We start from the raw sequence: 20,526 nt of genomic DNA, 5'->3' as shown, positions 1-20,526 counted from the left end.
TTTCAGGCATTTTATCAGTATTGTTTGATCATACAAAACTTGTGATGAGTTGAGAAACAGGTTTGAGCGGAAAAATTTCTTTGAGCTGATGGAATAAACCATTGTTGGAAGTGATTTAATCATTATCTCTCTCTGCAGTACCACACTCACAGCCATGGTAATGATGGGCAAAGCAGTCACGGGACGCACGGTGTACATGGTGGCCACTCGCATGGCTTCATGCCCAGTCTTCAGTTCTCGCAGAGGAGCGAAGCCATGTTGGACCCCACACAGCAGCCAAAGAAATACACACACGTTGAAGACAGCAGCAGTTGGGACATTGTCAAAGCCACACAGTAAGCAATGCACACTCATGGTTCTTCGTAAATAGGAGCATGTTTCAGTGATTTACTTATCGGGCATTGAATCATGTTTGACATTTTTCACTGACAATTTATCCTGTGATTTCTGATGAGTTCTTGCACAAGAGCACAGGCCACAAGTCCTAAAGAATGCTACATCATACCTACAATCATTTCTCATAACTCACAATTTTACAGTCAGTTGGCTGTCAGTGGATGTCAGTATAGTTTGATAATAGAGCCACACAGTGTGTGCTATATGGGCAGAAGTACAGTTGGGCCCATAAGTATTTGGACAGTGACATGATTTTTGAAATTTTGCCTCTGTACACCACCATAACGGATTTGAAATGAAGCAGTCAGAATGTGGTCGGACTATACACTTGCAGCTTTAAAGGAACAGTCCACCGTACTTCCATAATGAAATATGCTCTTATCTGAATTGAGACGAGCTGCTCCGTACCTCTCCGAGCTTTGCGCGACCTCCCAGTCAGTCACTAACACCTTCTGCGCGCTTCGGCAGCGCATTGATATCTGAGCTCTGTATCAATGCGCTGCCGAAGCGCGCAGAAGGTGTTAGTACGCCTGTCATTATAGTGCGGACTTTCCATAGCATAGAAAATCGCTACGTTTCAATTTGTGTAACTGAACTTGTTTCATATCACTGGTCATATAAACCTATGTAAACAGGAAAAATGCGGAAGAGTTTGGTCGCATCTAACTACAGCCCCAAAAAATACCATTGGCCATACTGAGCCTAGCTACATTGCTAACAGGAGTGACAGCGCGTCTGACTGACTGGGAGGTCGCGCAAAGCTCGGAGAGGTACGGAGCAGCTCGTCTCAATTCAGATAAGAGCATATTTCATTATGGAAGTGCGGTGGACTGTTCCTTTAATTCACGGGGTTTAACAAAAATATGACTAACTGTTGAGGAATTGAAGCCATTTTTACACAGTCCCTCTGTTTTCACAGGCTTAAAAATAATTGGACAGTTAATTTAAAATTGTTTTTTTTTTCACATTTCTGGATTTCACACTTCTGTTGCCACCTTGACCGGGTTGTCACTTACTTGGACAACATTCGGTGGATACAAACAATAGCGCAGTCCAAGAAGAGTATCTGTTGGGTAACTTAATGTACAAACGCAAAACAAAAACAGACTTGCCTTCATTTTCATGAATTTCCAACCAGTGTGGACCAGAGAAATAAGTGGGTGAGCACTATCAAGAGAGATGAAGGGATAAATGTTGTTATTTGCAAGGGAAGCACTGTGGTGAGTGGCTGCCGTGTTTATTGAAGGGCGCTCTTGGTTAAAAGTGGGTACTACCTGTCTAACTTCAACTCAAAAACCATCAGTCAGTGAACGGACGACAGGGGGTTAGACGTCTGTGCTCAGGAGCCGAAAGGCATCCCAGATAAGGGAAGCACAACTGTGTAACACGTCTCCCTCCAGGTAAGTGCTGATGTATAACGTTACATAGGAAAAGTCCTTCTTCTTTGTTAACATGTAAGGATCAATCCCATTGAGTGGTTTCTATATCCATTTTCTTTTGAGTGTACTTCTTGGTTTTCTGAACACAAACATGGCAATAAGTTCTTGTGTTAATGGACCAGACTCCACTTTTGGATCATTAATCCCTTTTGACTGAGAATGACCTGCATGCATGGGTTTATGTTGGCTTCTGGTACATCTATACAGTTTTAAATACAATACCTACAGTTAAAAACAGTTTGTTTTCATTGCACTTATTTAATTCCTGGACTCCCATCTGTAACAGGGAGTGATGTTGCATTCCATTAGTACACTTTACAGTAGAATATTAGATTCTAATGGAATAGATGATCCAAAATAATTGGGGATCTTTTTTAATGGGCCTCGACTCGTCACAAGTATGAATAGGTGGGCCTCAAAGCAGCAGAAAAGGTTGAGAACCCCTGCTGTAGTGTGTTGGTGATCTGTTGACATTCTCAAACCTAATCCTTGGTAAGGTTGACAAGGAGAATATGAAAAAAGCACTGCATTTTTAAATGGTGTGAGAAACGTGGGTGGCTTTAAATTAAAAAAAAAAAAAAATTTAAATAAAGCACATCTTCATGAAGATGTGCATGAAGGAAAATAATCCCGGTCTGATGTAGAGGTCTGCGCGGGACAGAATTTTCAGTCCCGCTCCCACCCGCGCCTGCCATATTTTGTCCCGCTCCCGCCCGCAAATCCCGCATGATGCAGACGTTCGCGTTATTTCTCACGAAAGTTCTTGTCATTGGCTTGGGGAATTAAACATGCTGAGCTTAGCTGAGCTCTCCACTTCACCTAACGCACGTAGCGAGGGTGCACGTTGCCAGGCGGCATGCGCAGCTGAGGCTTTACAGAGATACCCATTGTGAGCTTCACTAGAGGAGCTCTGCTCTTCTGCCATGATCGGAGATCTCAAACACGGAAGAGCGGAAAGGAATCGGAAACGTACGCGAGATTAGACCACTGTGGCAGCGGGGGCGTGGCCAAGCAGCAGTCTGTGAATGGAGGGTGGGGTCGGGGAAGGTAAGTGGCTAGGTCATTACACCTGATGTCAATTTGTGTGTGTGTGTGTGTTTGTTTGTTGCAGGGATGGAGTATAAAGGGAGGGGGAGAGGAGAGAAGAGGGATTCGCTCCCCGACCACAACACGTGTGTGTGTGTGCGCGCGCGAGTGAGTGAACGAGTGAAAGAAAGAAAGCTGAAAAGCTCAATAAAGTGAGTGGGTGTGAACATGAACTCTCTCCTGCCGTGCTTCTGTGCTCCACCCACTTCGGGGATTACTACAGTGGTGCTGAAACAAAGGACGCACACCACTCACTTTATTGAGCTTTTCAGCTTTCTTTCTTTCGTTCACTCACTCACTCACACACGTGTTGTGGTTGGGGAGCGAATCCCTCTTCTCTCCTCTCCCCCTCCCTTTATACTCCATCCCTGCAAAAAACACACACAAATTGACATCGGGTGTAATGACCTAGCCACTTACCTTCCCCGACCCCGCCCTCCATTCACAGACTGCTGCTTGGCCACGCCCCCGCTGCCACAACCACATCCGCAAATTTAGGCATCTTAAAATGTTTTTATTAATGCCAAATAAAATATCCAGCACAAATTATATATGATAGACATCAATTAATAATTTATAAATTTTATTTTAAACACGTTTTTAGTTAGTGGGACTGCAGCTTATCACCTCTTCCGCCCACTCCCGCATTGTGCACTCCCCCTCGCGCCCGCAATGAGCTTTCAAAATTTGTCCCGCGCCTCACTGCTTTGCGTCGGGTCCCGCGGGAGTGCAGGGCTCTAGTCTGATGTTTCTAATGGGAGATACTTCAACTTATTTCCTTACATATGGCAATATATGATGACTGACTCGTAGACGGGGTATTTTATAGTGCGTTTACTCTCAGTTCTAGTTTTTATTTATTTATTTATTTATTTATTTATGTAAAATCCACTGGTGACTTTTATGAATCTTGGGGGGGAAAAGCCTAACTGACTATGCAGTTTCATGGCCAGATGTGGCTTGATTCCTTGTTATTTCATGACAGATAAAGGGTCTGTAGTTGATTCCATGTGTTGAATTTGCGTTTGGCAGCTGTTCATGGGAGCTCTTGATGTGTTCCAAAGAGGTGTTGATGCAAGTGAAGGAGGCCATCAACAATTTGATACGTTCTTATAAAAAGAAGGAATTCCCAGGCAAGCTCACCCTGGTGAAAACTTCACAGGATCTTTAAGGATCCATCAGGATTGTCAAATACCTGCCAAAGATCCTTAAAGATAAGGATCTTTATAGGATTCTTAAAAAGATCTTCATATGCAAAATAATTTGTAAAGATCCTCAAAGATTTGACAGCTCTTTTAAGGATCCTACAAAGATCCTCATAATGATCACCACAAAGATCTTTGCAAGGATCCTTTAAGATCCTCAAGGAATCAGCAAGGATCTTTCAAATGTATTACAAGGATCCTGTTAAGATCTTTGCTTTGAGGATGTGATCAGGATCTTTTCAGGATTGCCAAATTTTCACAAGATCTCTGCAAAGTTCCTCAAAGATCTTAAAAGGATCCTTTTCAGGATCTTATAAAGATCTTAACTGGAATCCTCAAGGATTTACTCACGATCTTGTAAGGATCCTTGTCAGGGTTTCTACAAGAACTTTGTTAGGATTCTTTTAGATTCTCGAGGATCTTTCAACTTTTTTTTTTAAATGATCCTAATTCAAGGGAATTGGCAAGGATGGAAATGGATAGAAACTTGCACAATGATTTCATAAGCATTAGATAAGAATATACCATGGAATCCTGAATAGCCAACATCTTAAAAGGATCTTTGAAAGAATCTTGCATGATTTTCAAGGTTTCAAATATCTTGAAAGTATCTTAAGGATTTCATTAAGTTCTTTTTTTTAGGATATTTTCAAGATCTTCAGAAGACCTTTGCATGCATCTCAACCCTGGTGAAAAATTTTCAAGAATCTTCAAGGATCTGTAAAGTTCTTTGTGAGGGTCTCTGAGGATCCCATTGAGGATCTCAACAAATCCTCAAAAGATCTTCAAGGATCTTTTAAAATTCTTGTCAAGATCTTCAAGGATCTTCAAAGTTCTTTTCAAGATCTGCAAGGTTCTATAAAGATCTTCAGTGGCTTTTTTTTTCTCCAAGAACTTGGAGGATTTTTGAAATTCTTGTCAAGATCTTCAAGGATCTTTTAATATTCTTGACAAGCTCTACAAGAGTCTTAAACAAAATAACGCATTCAATTCCAAACAAAACAATTCTTTATTGATGCCATCATATCATGAACACGAAGTTATGTTGAACATTCAGGAAAAAGCAAAGAGATGGCAACACAACAATATCCTCATCAATCTGTTTTGCTTTTTCCTGAATGTTCAACATAACTTTGTGTTCATATGATGGCATCAATAAAGAATTGTTTTGTTTGGAATTAAATCTTTGTTTTTTAAGGTTCTTCTAGAGCTTGTAAGGAATATTGAAGATCTTGGCAAGAATATTTAAAGATCCTTGAAGATCTTTTGAGGATCTTTGTTGAGATCCTCAAAGACCATCACAAAGAATTTTATGGATCCTTGATCCTTGAAAGATTTTCACTAGGGCAGCAACACCAAAAGGCCTGGAAGCCCTTAGAAGACAACTGAAGCGTTTGATCGCAGAATTCTTTCCTTGGTGAAGGGGGAAAAACCCCTTCAACATTTAGCCATGTTAAGAAAACTCAAGGCGTTAATCCAATCGCTGTCAAAGTCTCCAATCAAAAGAATCTAGAGCCTTCATGAATAAAGAGGGTATGCCTCAAGATATAGCACAGATATAGCGCTTCGTGTTCTAAAATGTTTTAAACTATGCCACACACTCCTCCTTTGTTAATCTACCCATCACCAGCTGTAGATCATGTTAAAAAAATTAGACTGCGAAGTGTCATGTCGTGCTGCAAGTTGTCATTTTAAACTGAGATTTTAGTGCGTAGCCGCACACACTACACACACTTTCTGTAGATCATTTGGAAAAAAAAAAGTTTGATCACGAGGTCTCATGTCTGATCCAGTTACTGTTGGTGACCTTTTGGCACAGTTGAACAAACACACTTTGCATTTTCTCTGTGGAAATGCAGTCTAGTTTCAGCTTGTGCTTTCTTTTAGGCGTCATTGTGGCATGTATATGCTACACAATGCGGCATACTTATTTAAAAACTGATAATTTGGTTAAAAAAAATTGTAAAACCTAGCAAAACTATGATGTAAACAGAGAGTATAAAAAGCTGAGTCACTCCAAGTGACTACTACCACAGGAAGCCCCATCTGGTATTCTTTTAAAAAAAAAAAAAAAGGCCATTTTTCTTGACAACTATTTGGTCTCTGAAAACGAAAGTTTCATTTTTTAAAAAAAATCTATGGCTAATTTTGCATAAATTAAGTTTGAAAATCAATCTGCTGGAGGATCCCATTAAACTCCTTGAATTAAAGATGGAAGTCTTCATCTCAGGGGCTTCAAAGTTTGGGAGAATAGCAGGGTACAAATAATTTACAGCAGGGTGCTAAATGGTAAAATGTCTGCCAGTGGCAGACATAATGCACGGGGATATATATATATATATATATATATATATATATATATATATATATATATATACATACACATACAGAGAGAGAGAGAGAGATGCAAGTACGAATTTTTCATGGGGCGGGATGGTTTGGAACAGGCCATCTAAAATTGGGATAACATTTACCCGGGACGGGTATTTGAGGCGGGTCGTCTAGCTTAAGCTTGATTAGCATTGTTATGCACGCCAGTGTTTCCCACAGAAATTTTGGAGACTATGGGGGCAGCCCATGGGGGAGGTGCGGGGGTTGTTTAAAATTGAGTGATATGTTAAATATTAAGTTATTACTGAAAAACTATTGAATAAAAAAACAGACACAGAGAAATGATCCTATAAACAACTTTACCAATATAAAAGATTACCAGGACTACAAAAATGCAGAAAAACAGGCTTTACTTATCCAAATGCTCCTGTTGGTTCAAAAGTTAAAGTGCAGAGAACCTCACAGCACAACATGAAGTTACCTTAAAATATAATATAAATGCCTCAGCTTTCATGTAAGAAAAAAAACCTATTAATACTAGTGCTGTGTGCAGGCAGTCTCTCCTGAAGACTAAATTAAACAATAATTATAAACTAATAAAATAAATGGCTCAGGCTTCATAGAAGAAAAAAAACAATTTGAACAGAATCTCACAGTATGATGCTGAAGCTGCCTAAACAATGGAAAATAAAATACCATTTTGGCAAAAACGTTGGCATCCATTAATTTCTTGTATTAAGTAAAAAAAAATATGTTGCCAGATACTGCTGACGTTTTACAGCCCAAAATATGTTCAAAACCTGCCAAAATGCACTTAAAACCGCCCAGATTGGGCGGGAAACCTCCCAATCTGGCAACACAGGCGGCAGTAATGGCTGCACTTGTGTCGAGGATGTAAACACAGTTGACGTGGCAACGGACATACATGACATAGTGGATGTAATTTACGTTCACAACTTTTTTTGTTGTCAGAAATATTTAATATTAAATTTTGTGACTCGACTGACAATAGCCGGCGGCATAACAAGCCATAGCCGGCGATTTGCCGCTGGTGACCGGCTACTTTTGAGACCGCTGCATCTTGATTGCTTCATTTCAAACCCATAGTGGTGGTGTACAGAGGCAAAATTGTTTCTGTCCAAATACTTATTGATCTGACTACATGTGGATACCTGACCATCACATACCTTTATGTGTTTGTTGAACATCCTATTCCAGATTTAGTCACACTCTTGCTGTTCTAATAACCTCCATTCTTCTGGGAAGGCTTTCCCCTAGATTTTGGGGCATGGTTGTGGAGATCTGTGTTTGTTCAGAGGTCAGACACAAATGTTGGGCAAGAAAGCCTGGGGAGCAGTTGGTGTTCCAGTTCAGCCCAAAGGTTTTCAGTGGGGTTGAGGTCAAGGCTCTGTGCAGGACACTCAGCTTTTTTCCACTCCATCCTTGGCAAACCATGTCTTCATGGACCTCACTTTGTGCATGGGACATTGTCATGCAGGAACAGGTTTGGGCTTCTTTGTTCTAGGGAAGGAAAATGCTCCATTTTAACCGTAAGTTAATTACTGTATTACACATGTTGGCCTTTGCAGTTATGATATTACTGAAGACTGCAAAGCCTAAAGTGAGCCTTGAAAAACATTTATGATGAGCCTTCAGTCTTTAAGTGTCCTCTTCATAAACAAACAAATCTAAGTGATAGTAGGTGATTTTGATTTGCAAAATTAATTAAATGATAAATTATGCTACATATTAACAAGTAGATGGAACTTTGTACTTTTCCCACAATGGGTGATTTTTGCATATTCAGTAGTGTTCCTTCCCCCAAAATGTGGTGTTTTCACATTTTAATTTTTAATGTCTTGGATGATAAACATTTTATTCATTCTTCATTAACTGCTTTATCCTGGTCAGAGCTGTGGTGGAGGCATGCCCTAGTTTCGGGTATACTGGGAGTGAGGCGAGAATATACCCTGGATGCCTGGATTATAGGGCACCATGTACACACGCTCATTTTCATGCCTAGAAGCAGCATATTTTGGGAGGTAGAAGAAAACCAAGAGGAAACCCATGCAAACATACGGGAAACCCATGGGGAAATTCTACACAGAGAGTAACCCAAGCTCCAAATCAAGGAACCCAGGAGCTTCTCACAGCTACTCACTGCACCACGCAGTCAACTGTTATGAATTCAACTGACACAGGATTTCAGTGCACACTAAAAGAGCTAAATATGTTTTGTTGTTTTGCAGGTTTGGTGCATTTGATCGGTGTAAAGAGCTGGTCGAAGCAGGTTATGATGTTCGACAGCCTGATAAAGAAAATGTCACTTTACTGCACTGGGCAGCCATTAATAATAGAGCAGACCTCATCAAGTAAGATTTCAACATTGTCTGTCTTATTTTAATATATTTTTTTCATCATTTTTTTAAAACTAAAGTTCATGCGTGAAACTTTGTGATGGCGTGACAGTACACTAAATGTGATTTAAAAACACTGATTGTAGTATCCTTTAATGTTTGTTATTGGCTTTAAAATGTTATTTTTACATGGCTTAAAGTTTAAAATGGTTAAATGATAAGTTTATAACATTTAAAAGTTTAATGCAAAAATCAAAAGGTTAAAATATACTTTTGTAATATTTGTTTAAGTCTAGCTGATTATGGTACACTCACTAAGTGGTAGCGATGGTGCTAACAGGCTAAAAAGTTCAGCAGCAAAAAGGAAAGTTTTGTAGCACAGAGGAAAAGATGTTTAAAAACATGTTTTATTATTCAAAAATTGATACAAAAATGGATTCATACATTTATATCTGAGAATTTAGAAACTACTACAGAATAAAGCAAATTTGCCAAATAAGGAAATCAAAGCAGCGTAGACTCCCTACTCAGCAGCTTATACACAACACTAAATTATTGAAACAAAAACAAACAAAAGACTACAGGGGCGGAGCTAAGGGGGGACTGGGGGGGCTTGGCCACCCCAGGGCACGCCTTGGCCCCGCCCTGGCCACCCCAGGGCCGGACAATAAAATTCTTAAAACCGATATGTCCCACGAAATGTTAGTTCCGCCCGCTGGATTTTTGTTCCGCCTATTTGGTTTCTGCGGGGATGCATATTACCGTAGCACATAAACATTTTGCACGTTCAAGCAGCAGGTGGATGAGCAGGTTGTCATGACGGTGGTGGTATCAGATAGTCATGCTCTAGTCCGACAACACAACAATCTACGAACTACGTGAACGTGCGATTAATTTGGGATGTAAGTTATTCATCTCTTATACACTCCAAGTTTTCTCACTTTATAGACATACAGTTACAATTCTGTCCTCAGACAATTCAGAGTTTCCAGAAATCTCCACTTTGCCCGAGGTTTTCGAAAGTATCCGTTTTCAGTGACTGAAACCTTCGTTTACATGTAAATGCAACCATATAGATATCTGGCTACAGTGGGATTTGTGCTGTGTGCACACATAGATAGATACTAGATAGATAGAAAGCAAAACGTTGGTGGTTTTCGATTGTACGACTCAAAAGAGAAAATTACGTCGGCAAGTTAGCTGTCTGTGAATCACTTTGCTCACTCTAACCGCAGAATACAACTTTAATGTTTGTCTGTTATATGAAAACATAGAGATGTTGTGTGTTACTGGTGGGAGTACACATTGATTAATAATCGTCACACTCATACATACACAACACTCATGCATTCTCTCAACACACACTCTCCCCCTACCCCTCTCTCTCACACACACACCACTCATGCACCACATTTCTATATTTACATGTAACACACTCACTCATACACAACACTTATGCCCTCACTTAACACACTGTCTATCTCACTCTCACACACAAACACATTTTGTAACTCAGCACATTTAGTTTGTACAGTACTTACAATGGACAATATCACAACATGTTGTGTTTACATATGTTGTATGTATGAGTTAAGTATACAAGTATTTTCCTTTTCCTGAGCAAAGCACTCTTTATTCAAGCCTGACTAATATCCTTACTACTTCCCAGGTGCCTGGGACAGGTGATCTTTTGGTTTTTACTTTTGCATTTTAGTAGTGATCGTTAAAATCCTGATGCTTAACTAGAGTAAACAAGTTGGATGGTTTCTTTGTTTTGCAGATGCTTTATGTTACATAAATAAATTAATACATTAATTTCTGACCTCTTGGCTCACATGGGTTTTGTTCATGAGTTAGGCACCAGATATGCCACCAGATACATCAGGATACAGGAAATCAAATCTAGCTAATTCAAAATTTCCCAGGGGAGGACTCCCAGAACCCCCCTCCCCCTTTATTTAGTCACAGCATGGCCACCCCTTGTATATCCTTGGCCCCCCCTTTGGCCACCCCATGTAAAAAATCCTGGCTACGCCACTGAAAGACTACATACACAGTTGCACATTCTGTCATTGGCAAACTTGGGGCCAAATAATTTGTTAAACTGACTGACTGATTCAAATGGAAAAAAGTTCATGTATATACCTTGGAATCGAGTAAACCAACTAAATCCAATCCAAATGAAAGTCTCATCAGATTGAATGAGGTGGGGTCATGTCCTTGTAATAATCTACTAGAAGAATTTAATATAATTGTTGGATTAGTCTGGCTTCAAATTAACATTTCAAGGTAGATGAGGGATGGCAGTCGACCTCAAAGTTGGTTCAGCATTTGAAATTTTCTAGGTATTTAGCGCAAATGCAGAGTATACACATGGTAAAATAAGGGGGAAAAGTGGTTTGTTTATTTATTTATTGTTGCAATTCGGACGCGTGGGTGGAGCACAGAAGGACGGCAGGCCAGAACGGAGTTCAACAAAATCTCTTTATTTGGATTCTTTACAGTGACGTTATTCTCCCAGCCACGCATGCGCGCACACACAGGTCGTCTGGTTGGGGAGAGAGAGCTCTCTTCCTCTGCTCTCTCTCTTCTTATATAGGGCGCGGTCACTGGGGAAGACACACAAACACACGTTAACTGACGTCAGGTGCAGTGATTCTGCCACTTATCTTCCCTGACTCCGCCCTCCGGTCACAGACCGACGTTTGACCACGCCCCCGCTGCCACATTTATTTATTTTAAATTTCTTGCACAGTCATTCCCAGACAGTGGCTTTTAATGTTGGTAACATTACAAGATGGGTATTAAACTGATGGATATGTGTATTTTGTTGTTTTCAACAATGAGCGCATTCCTGCTTATGAATGCCAGGCAAATATAAAGTACCACTGTATTAGTCCCAAAGGGAAATAAGAGCGTCCCAGCAACATACATGAACGGAACACTTTAATTTACCCTCTGTCATGTCAGGACATATTTTTGGTGGTAGTAGTAATAATAAGGGAAGAAACACATCCTACTTTACAAATCCTGAATAGAAACCTTTGGGACAAGTCCATGATGCCAAAAAAAAAAAAAGGCGGTTCTACAACCCCGATTCCAAAAAAGTTGGAACAAAGTACAAATTGTAAATAAAAATAGAATGCAGTAATTTACAAATCTCTTTCATGCCAAATATTGGCTCATTTGAAATTTCATGACAGCAATACATCTCAAAGTTGGGACAGGGGCAATAAGAGGTTGGAAAAGTTAAAGGTACAAAAAAGGAACAGCTGGAGGACCAAACTGCAACTCATTAGGTCAATTGGCAATAGGTCATTAACATGACTGGGTATAAAAAGAGCATCTTGGAGTGGCAGCGGCTCTCAGAAGTAAAGATGGGAAGAGGATCACCAATCCCCCTAATTCTGCGCCGACAAATAGTGGAGCAATATCAGAAAGGAGTTCGACAGTGTAAAATTGCAAAGAGTTTGAACATATCATCATCTACAGTGCATAATATCATCAAAAGATTCAGAGAATCTGGAAGAATCTCTGTGCGTAAGGGTCAAGGCCGGAAAACCATACTGGGTGCCTGTGATCTTCGGGCCCTTAGACGGCACTGCATCACATACAGGCATGCTTCTGTATTGGAAATCACAAAATGGGCTCAGGAATATTTCCAGAGAACATTATCTGTGAACACAATTCACCGTGCCATCCGCCGTTGCCAGCTAAAACTCTATAGTTCAAAGAAGAAGCCGTATCTAAACATGATCCAGAAGCGCAGACGTCTTCTCTGGGCCAAGGCTCATTTAAAATGGACTGTGGCAAAGTGGAAAACTGTTCTGTGGTCAGACGAATCAAAATTTGAAGTTCTTTATGGAAATCAGGGACGGCGTGTCATTCGGACTAAAGAGGAGAAGGACGACCCAAGTTGTCATCCGCGCTCAGTTCAGAAGCCTGCATCTCTGATGGTATGGGGTTGCATTAGTGCGTGTGGCATGGGCAGCTTACACATCTGGAAAGACACCATCAATGCTGAAAGGTATATCCAGGTTCTAGAGCAACATATGCTCCCATCCAGACGACGTCTCTTTCAGGGAAGACCTTGCATTTTCCAACATGACAATGCCAAACCACATACTGCATCAATTACAGCATCATGGCTGCGTAGAAGAAGGGTCCGGGTACTGAACTGGCCAGCCTGCAGTCCAGATCTTTCACCCATAGAAAACATTTGGCGCATCATAAAACGGAAGATACGACAAAAAAGACCTAAGACAGTTGAGCAACTAGAATCCTACATTAGGCAAGAATGGGTTAACATTCCTATCCCTAAACTTGAGCAACTTGTCTCCTCAGTCCCCAGACGTTTACAGACTGTTGTAAAGAGAAAAGGGGATGTCTCACAGTGGGAAACATGGCCTTGTCCCAACTTTTTTGAGATGTGTTGTTGTCATGAAATTTAAAATCACCTAATTTTTCTCTTTAAATGATACATTTTCTCAGTTTAAACATTTGATATGTCATCTATGTTCTATTCTGAATAAAATATGGAATTTTGAAACTTCCACATCATTGCATTCCATTTTTATTTACAATTTGTACTTTGTCCCAACTTTGTTGGAATCGGGGTTGTATGTATATATCCCACCCCTTCCCCAAAAGGCAAATTGTATGCTGAACCAGGGAACATATTAAGCTATGTGTTGTTGCACTAATGCAAGCATGCAGTTGTACATGTGTAGTAGAAGTATAACCTGTGGTGAAAACTTATTAAACCATGGTTTCCCCCAAAGCGTTTTAGTGTATCGGGCCCGATCCGCTTGCTCTGCCTGCCAATACGCTTAGTCGCTTTAGTTAAAATCCGATACTCTTAGATTTATACCGATATGTTAAATTTCCTGCCAAACTGCCAAATACACTTATTATTATTCGCAATTATGCTACATTTGACACTTATTCCCTTCATGAAATGTGTTTATAAGTACATAATCTTTCTGCAAACTTAAACTGTAGAAATTAAGTTTTCTTTTCCTTTAAATATGTTTTAATCTTAATCTAGTCCATTTAATAAAGTGCCAAAATTTAAACTTTATAATATGCAGTTGCCTTACTTTTCTTTTCAGTGCATCTTAGTTCTACATGTATTACGGTAATTGCATCCGAAACATTCTAAGTCATTACAGTTATAGTAACACAGCAACTTATTTTAAGGTGGCAGGTCTTAGGTTCAGATCCCTTTGTGATCAACAGGAGGTCATGATGATCGATTCTCTTCATTGGATTGCATAAGATGGAGCAAACCACTGTTCATATTTTCATGCACGTTTTTGTTACACTACTTGATCATAGGTAATTAAGGGATCCCCGTAGATTTTCAATCGATCATGTACCTCAGTAATCTATAACAAAACAGTTTAACTTGCATGTTGAACTTTAAGGTGAAATTTCAAATGTGTTTACATTAATACTATTTTTAGGTCAGAAATCATTGAAACACTGGTAAAATCTATCCTATAATCATGTATCTAAAACCTCTCAGAGACCCTGAAAATGCACCTGAGGGCATCTATTTTCAAAAAATTTTCCAGGGGAGCATACCTCCGGACTCCCCTAGTTTCACTTCGCACCTTTGGCGCTTGCTTTCACACCATTGGCACTCAATTGTCTGTGTATTATCATGCCAGAATTTAGGGCTTTAATTTTTTTCTGGGGAAAACGCTGTTAAACTTTATTTTGGGGGCAAAATCACCAAACCTTTGAAAGCGGTTTTTATTAGCTTTGACTTTTTATGATCAGACACTGGATCCTGATCTTGCACCCTGTTCAAGGGCTGTAGCAAAGCTCTCCTCTGCCCTGCTTTTGGAAAAGCGGACCATTGTTCTGGATTACTGCTGCCTGCATATAGGCAGAGGCTTAAAACGGAAAAAATGGTTTCCAAGCACATCTACAAATGGGACAGTGTGGTTGAGGGGGTCTTCTAGAACTGCTTGGAGAGAAGTCCCCAGGAGAAGTTTGAGGATGCAACTGATGGCAATGTTGATGAATTTACATACTCTGGCATAGGCTGTATAAAGAAGTGCATCAACTACTATATTGTTTCTCACGGTTTGAGGTTTAACTCCGCCAAAACAGAATGTTTGTATGTTTGGCAAATGTTATTTACACCCTCATCTGCTTTGGTACCTGAATAACGATGAACTTTGTTGAAAGCAATAGTATAAAGTACAGTGGTGCTTGAAAGTTTGTGAACCCTTTAGAATTTTCTATATTTCTGCATAAATATGACCTAAAACATCATCAGATTTTCACACAAGTCCTAAAAGTAGATAAAGAGAACCCAGTTAAACAAATGAGACAAAAATATTATACTTGGTCATTTATTTATTGAGGAAAATGATCCAATATTACATATCGGTGAGTGGCAAAAGTATGTGAACCTCTAGGATTAGCAGTTAATTTGAAGGTGAAATTAGAGTCAGGTGTTTTCAATCAATTGGGTGACAATCAGGTGTGAGTGGGCACCCTGTTTTATTTAAAGAACAGGGATCTATCAAAGTCTGATCTTCACAACACATGTTTGTGGAAGTGTGTCATGGCACGAACAAAGGAGGTTTCTGAGGACCTCAGAAAAAGCATTGTTGATGCTCATCAGGCTGGGAAAGGTTACAAAACCATCTCTAAAGAGTTTGGACTCCACCAATCCACAGTCAGACAGATTGTGTACAAATGGAGGAAATTCAAGACCATTGTTACCCTCCCCAGGAGTGGTCGACCAACAAAGATCACTCCAAGAGCAAGGCGTGTAATAGTCAGCGAGGTCACAAAGGACACCAGGGTAACTTCTAAGCAACTGAAGGCTTCTCTCACATTGGCTAATGTTCATGAGTCCACCATCAGGAGAACACTGAACAACAATGGTGTGCATGGCAGGGCTGCAAGGAGAAAGCCACTTCTCTCCAAAAAGAACATTGCTGCTCATCTGCAGTTTGCTAAAGATCATGTGGACAAGCCAGAAGGCTATTGGAAAAATGTTTTGTGGACGAATGAGACCAAAATAGAACTTTTTGGTTTAAATGAGAAGCGTTATGTTTGGAGAAAGGAAAACACTGCATTCCAGCATAAGAACCTTATCCCATCTGTGAAATATGGTGGTGGTAGTATCATGGTTTGGGCCTGTTTTGCTGCATCTGGGCCAGGACGGCTTGCCATCATTGATGGAACAATGAATTCTGAATTACACCAGCAAATTCTAAAGGAAAATGTCAGGACATCTGTCCATGAACTGAATCTCAAGAGAAGGTGGGTCATGCAGCAAGACAACGACCCTAAGCACACAAGTCATTCTACCAAAGAATGGTTAAAGAAGAATAAAGTGAATGTTTTGGAATGGCCAAGTCAAAGTCCTGACCTTAATCCAATCGGAATGTTGTGGAAGGACCTGAAGCGAGCAGTTCATGTGAGGAAACCCACCAACATCCCAGAGTTGAAGCTGTTCTGTACAGAGGAATGGGCTAAAATTCCTCCAAGCCGGTGTGCAGGACTGATCAACAGTTACCGCAAATGTTTAGTTGCAGTTATTGCTGCACAAGGGGGTCACACCAGATACTGAAAGCAATGGTTCACATACATTTGCCACTCACAGATATGTAATATTGGATCATTTTACTCAATAAATAAATGACCAAGTATAATATTTTTGTCTCATTTGTTTAACTGGGTTCTCTTTATCTACTTTTAGGACTTGTGTGAAAATCTGATGATGTTTTAGGTCTTATTTATACAGAAATATAGAAAATTCTAAAGGGTTCACAAACTTTCAAGCACCACTGTATCTTGGTGTTCCATGTAGATAACTGAGTGGATTCCTACAGGCCTTCATTTTTCTCATTGCGAGGCATAGGATTATGTACACATAGATCTGGTGCTGAAAATGTCAGTTATGTCTGGAATGCAGTGATTAGACCGGTACTTGTATATGGTTTACACTGTTAACATGACAAAATCCTTGTTTGCTAACTTGGAGCAAATCCAAGCGAAGTTGATCAAGACTGCAGTCGAAATGGTCTCCTGTTGAATGCTATAGGAGTACGTAGGATTGAGACTACATTGGGCATTGGTTATTTACAGTTGTTATGAAATGTGTAAGTGACTGATTCTAGGGCCAGATCTTTTTATATATTTTTACTTGGCCAAAAATCGTGATAAATCATCTAGTCAAGACAACCTAGTCGCACGAGCTAGTCAAACGTGTCTTAACTATGGAATATCTCAAGTATATTTTTGATGATGAAAATTATGCACAATATTGTCAGTGCACACTGAAATATTTTACTGGAGATGATGGCCTAGTTGATTGTTTGCCAGTTATTGCGAAGTCATGATCTATGACAGAAATGTTCTTAATATGATACTCATGCCATTTTAATATTTTTAATGTGATTTATTATTTCTAATTGTTGCTGTATGTATATTGTTTGGATTTTATGTATTTTAATTTTATGCTCTCTCCTTTTGGAGGCAATAAACACACCATTATGTTGTTTCAAAAGACACCATCTTCACATATCTGTAGGTGCAATTGTTATTAAATCAGTCTCATATAAAATCAGTTCATTAACTTTACTAATCAATATTTCTATTAATTATTAAATAAATGAATGAATGATTAGTGATGCACGATCAGTGACGGCAATGTGAGTTCTTTGTAGGCAGAGGATAGCTTCAAGTAATATTGCAGCAAAACAGACAAGACACAGTTTCTTGTATATATCTAATTTATTGGAATGACCGTCAAGTGAGGATAATACTGATCGAGTACATTCAGTAATACTAGCAACAGTTTAACAATCAAGGTACAAAATGGTGATATGATGTAGTCATGTGTGTTTGCAGGCTAATGGTTAATAAAGGGTTGTAAGCTAAGTGAGAGAGGGAGATGTTTGCGTGTAAGTGAGCGAATGAGCGCCTGGGCGTGTACAATGGCGCAGCTGGGTGAAAGTGGGAGGAGACGAGAGTTTGAGTGCAGCGTGCGCAAAAGGTGAATGGAATGTTTGCTAAAGGTGGGGGAGGGGACCGTAGGCGCTCTGTGTGACTGATTTAGACAAAGGATTTTAACAAAGGGCTAGCTTAGTTATCCAAAGTTTACTGAAGTCTGAATGCTGAGGTGTGTACAATGGTGGGTGCTAGAGAGAGAGAGGTAACGGGAGATAAGGCATGCACAATCTATCTACCAGAGTAAAACTGAGAAATACAATAACATGATCAGACCAAAGCTATGTGATTTATAGTGCGCACACTTGAAACAACCTTAGGTTTAAGTAGCACTTTTCACATAATCAAGCTAAGACTAATGTTGCCCAAATGCCAGCCTTACTTGGGATTGCTCGTGTTGCGGCTGAAGGAGTTTGTTGATGATTCTCCGTTTCTGTGTGTTCTCCTGAAGAGTGCGGAGCACAGCTTCAATTCGGTTTAATGAAGATCTACACTACCGTTCAAAAGTTTGGAGTCACTTTGAAATGTCCTTATTTTTGAAAGAAAAGCACTGTTCTTTTCAATGAAGATCACTTTAAACTAATCAGAAATCCACTCTATACATTGCTAATGTGCTAAATGACTATTCTAGCTGCAAATGTCTGGTTTTTGGTGCAATATCTCCATAGGTGTATAGAGGCCCATTTCCAGCAACTCTCACTCCAGTGTTCTAATGGCACAATGTGTTTGCTCATTGCCTCAGAAGGCTAATGGATGATTAGAAAACCCTTGTACAATCATGTTAGCACAGCTGAAAACAGTTGAGCTCTTTAGAGAAGCTATAAAACTGACCTTCCTTTGAGCAGATTGAGTTTCTGGAGCATCACATTTGTGGGGTCGATTAAATGCTCAAAATGGCCAGAAAAATGTCTTGACTACCGTATTTTCTGGACTATAAGCCGCTACTTTTTTCCTAGGTTTTGAACCATGCGGCTTATACAAAGGTGCGGCTAGTCTGTGGATTTTTCTTCCACCGCTAGGGGCGCTCTAACCGGAAGTAGAATCAAAAATAAGATAGACGGAAAATCAATGCAAAGAAGAATTAGCAGATCTTTAGCAGATAGAACACGCACGACAAATTACTAACTGGTAATTATTTTCAAATCCAGCGAAGATGATTAAAGTGACTTGTGGTTTCAAACACAGGAGAAATGAAGGTAAATAAATACCGGTTATTTTCTCTTGGTTCTGTTCCGTTTTAATCAGCAAAGTTGCTGCCGTGTTAAAAGGCACTGTTCGGAAAGAATCTGTTCAGGTACATACATGTACATTTACAGTACAAAATCGTTCTGTACATGTAGTAAATATCAACATAGATATCTGCGGCGGGGCGGCACGGTGGTGTAGTGGTTAGCGCTGTCGCCTCACAGCAAGAAGGTCCTGGGTTCGAGCCCCGGGGCCGGCGAGGGCCTTTCTGTGCGGAGTTTGCATGTTCTCCCCGTGTCCGCGTGGGTTTCCTCCGGGTGCTCCGGTTTCCCCCACAGTCCAAAGACATGCAGGTTAGGTTAACTGGTGACTCTAAATTGAGCGTAGGTGTGAATGTGAGTGTGAATGGTTGTCTGTGTCTATGTGTCAGCCCTGTGATGACCTGGCGACTTGTCCAGGGTGTACCCCGCCTTTCGCCCGTAGTCAGCTGGGATAGGCTCCAGCTTGCCTGCGACCCTGTAGAAGGATAAAGCGGCTAGAGATAATGAGATGAGATGAGATATCTGCGGCTTATAGCCCGGTGCGGCTTGTATATCTTTTTTTAAATTTTTTTTTAAAAATAGAGCGGATGCGGCTTATATACAGGTGCGCTCTATAGTCCAGAAAATACGGTATATTTTCTATTCATTTTACAACTCCTCTCATCTCATTATCTATAGCCGCTTTATCCTGTTCTACAGGGTCGCAGGCAAGCTGGAGCCTATCCCAGCTGACTACGGGCGAAAGGCGGGGTACACCCTGGACAAGTCGCCAGGTCATCACAGGGCTGACACATAGACACAGACAACCATTCACACTCACATTCACACCTACGCTCAATTTAGAGTCACCAGTTAACCTAACCTGCATGTCTTTGGACTGTGGGGGAAACCGGAGCACCCGGAGGAAACCCACGCGGACACGGGGAGAACATGCAAACTCCGCACAGAAAGGCCCTCGCCGGCCACGGGGCTCGAACCCGGACCTTCTTGCTGTGAGGCGACAGCGCTAACCACTACACCACCGTGCCGCCCCATTTTACAACTTCATCTCATCTCATTATCTCTAGCCGCTTTATCCTTCTACAGTGTCGCAGGCAAGCTGGAGCCTATCCCAGCTGACTACGGGCGAAAGGCGGGGTACACCCTGGACAAGTCGCCAGGTCATCACAGGGCTGACACATAGACACAGACAATCATTCACACTCACATTCAAACCTACGGTCAATTTAGAGTCACCAGTTAACCTAACCTGCATGTCTTTGGACTGTGGGGGAAACCGGAGCACCCGGAGGAAACCCACACGGACACGGGGAGAACATGCAAACTCCGCACAGAAAGGCCCTCGCCAGCTACGGGGCTCGAACCCAGACCTTCTTGCTGTAAGGCGACAGCGCTAACCACTACACCACCGTGCCGCCCCATTTTACAACTTATGGTGGTAAATAAAAGTGTGACTTTTCATGGAAAACACACAATTGTCTGGGTGACCCCAAACTTTTGAACGGTA

At 40.7% G+C, this 20,526-nt stretch overlaps 1 protein-coding gene across 1 annotated transcript in view; it reads left to right on the top strand.

Annotated features, from left to right (window-relative positions):
* zdhhc13 (zinc finger DHHC-type palmitoyltransferase 13) overlaps positions 1-20,526 on the top strand; it is a 108,589-nt gene that overhangs the window by 16,218 nt on the left and 71,845 nt on the right. Inside the window, exons 2-3 of the mRNA XM_060941833.1 lie at positions 139-335; positions 8,707-8,829. Coding sequence (XP_060797816.1) covers positions 139-335; positions 8,707-8,829 — 320 coding nt within the window. The remainder of the gene's footprint in view (positions 1-138; positions 336-8,706; positions 8,830-20,526) is intronic.

This window comes from Neoarius graeffei, chromosome 15 (assembly GCF_027579695.1).
Source record: "Neoarius graeffei isolate fNeoGra1 chromosome 15, fNeoGra1.pri, whole genome shotgun sequence".
In the NCBI taxonomy this organism is placed as follows: domain Eukaryota; kingdom Metazoa; phylum Chordata; class Actinopteri; order Siluriformes; family Ariidae; genus Neoarius; species Neoarius graeffei.
This window is presented reverse-complemented; position numbering and strand designations above follow the sequence as displayed.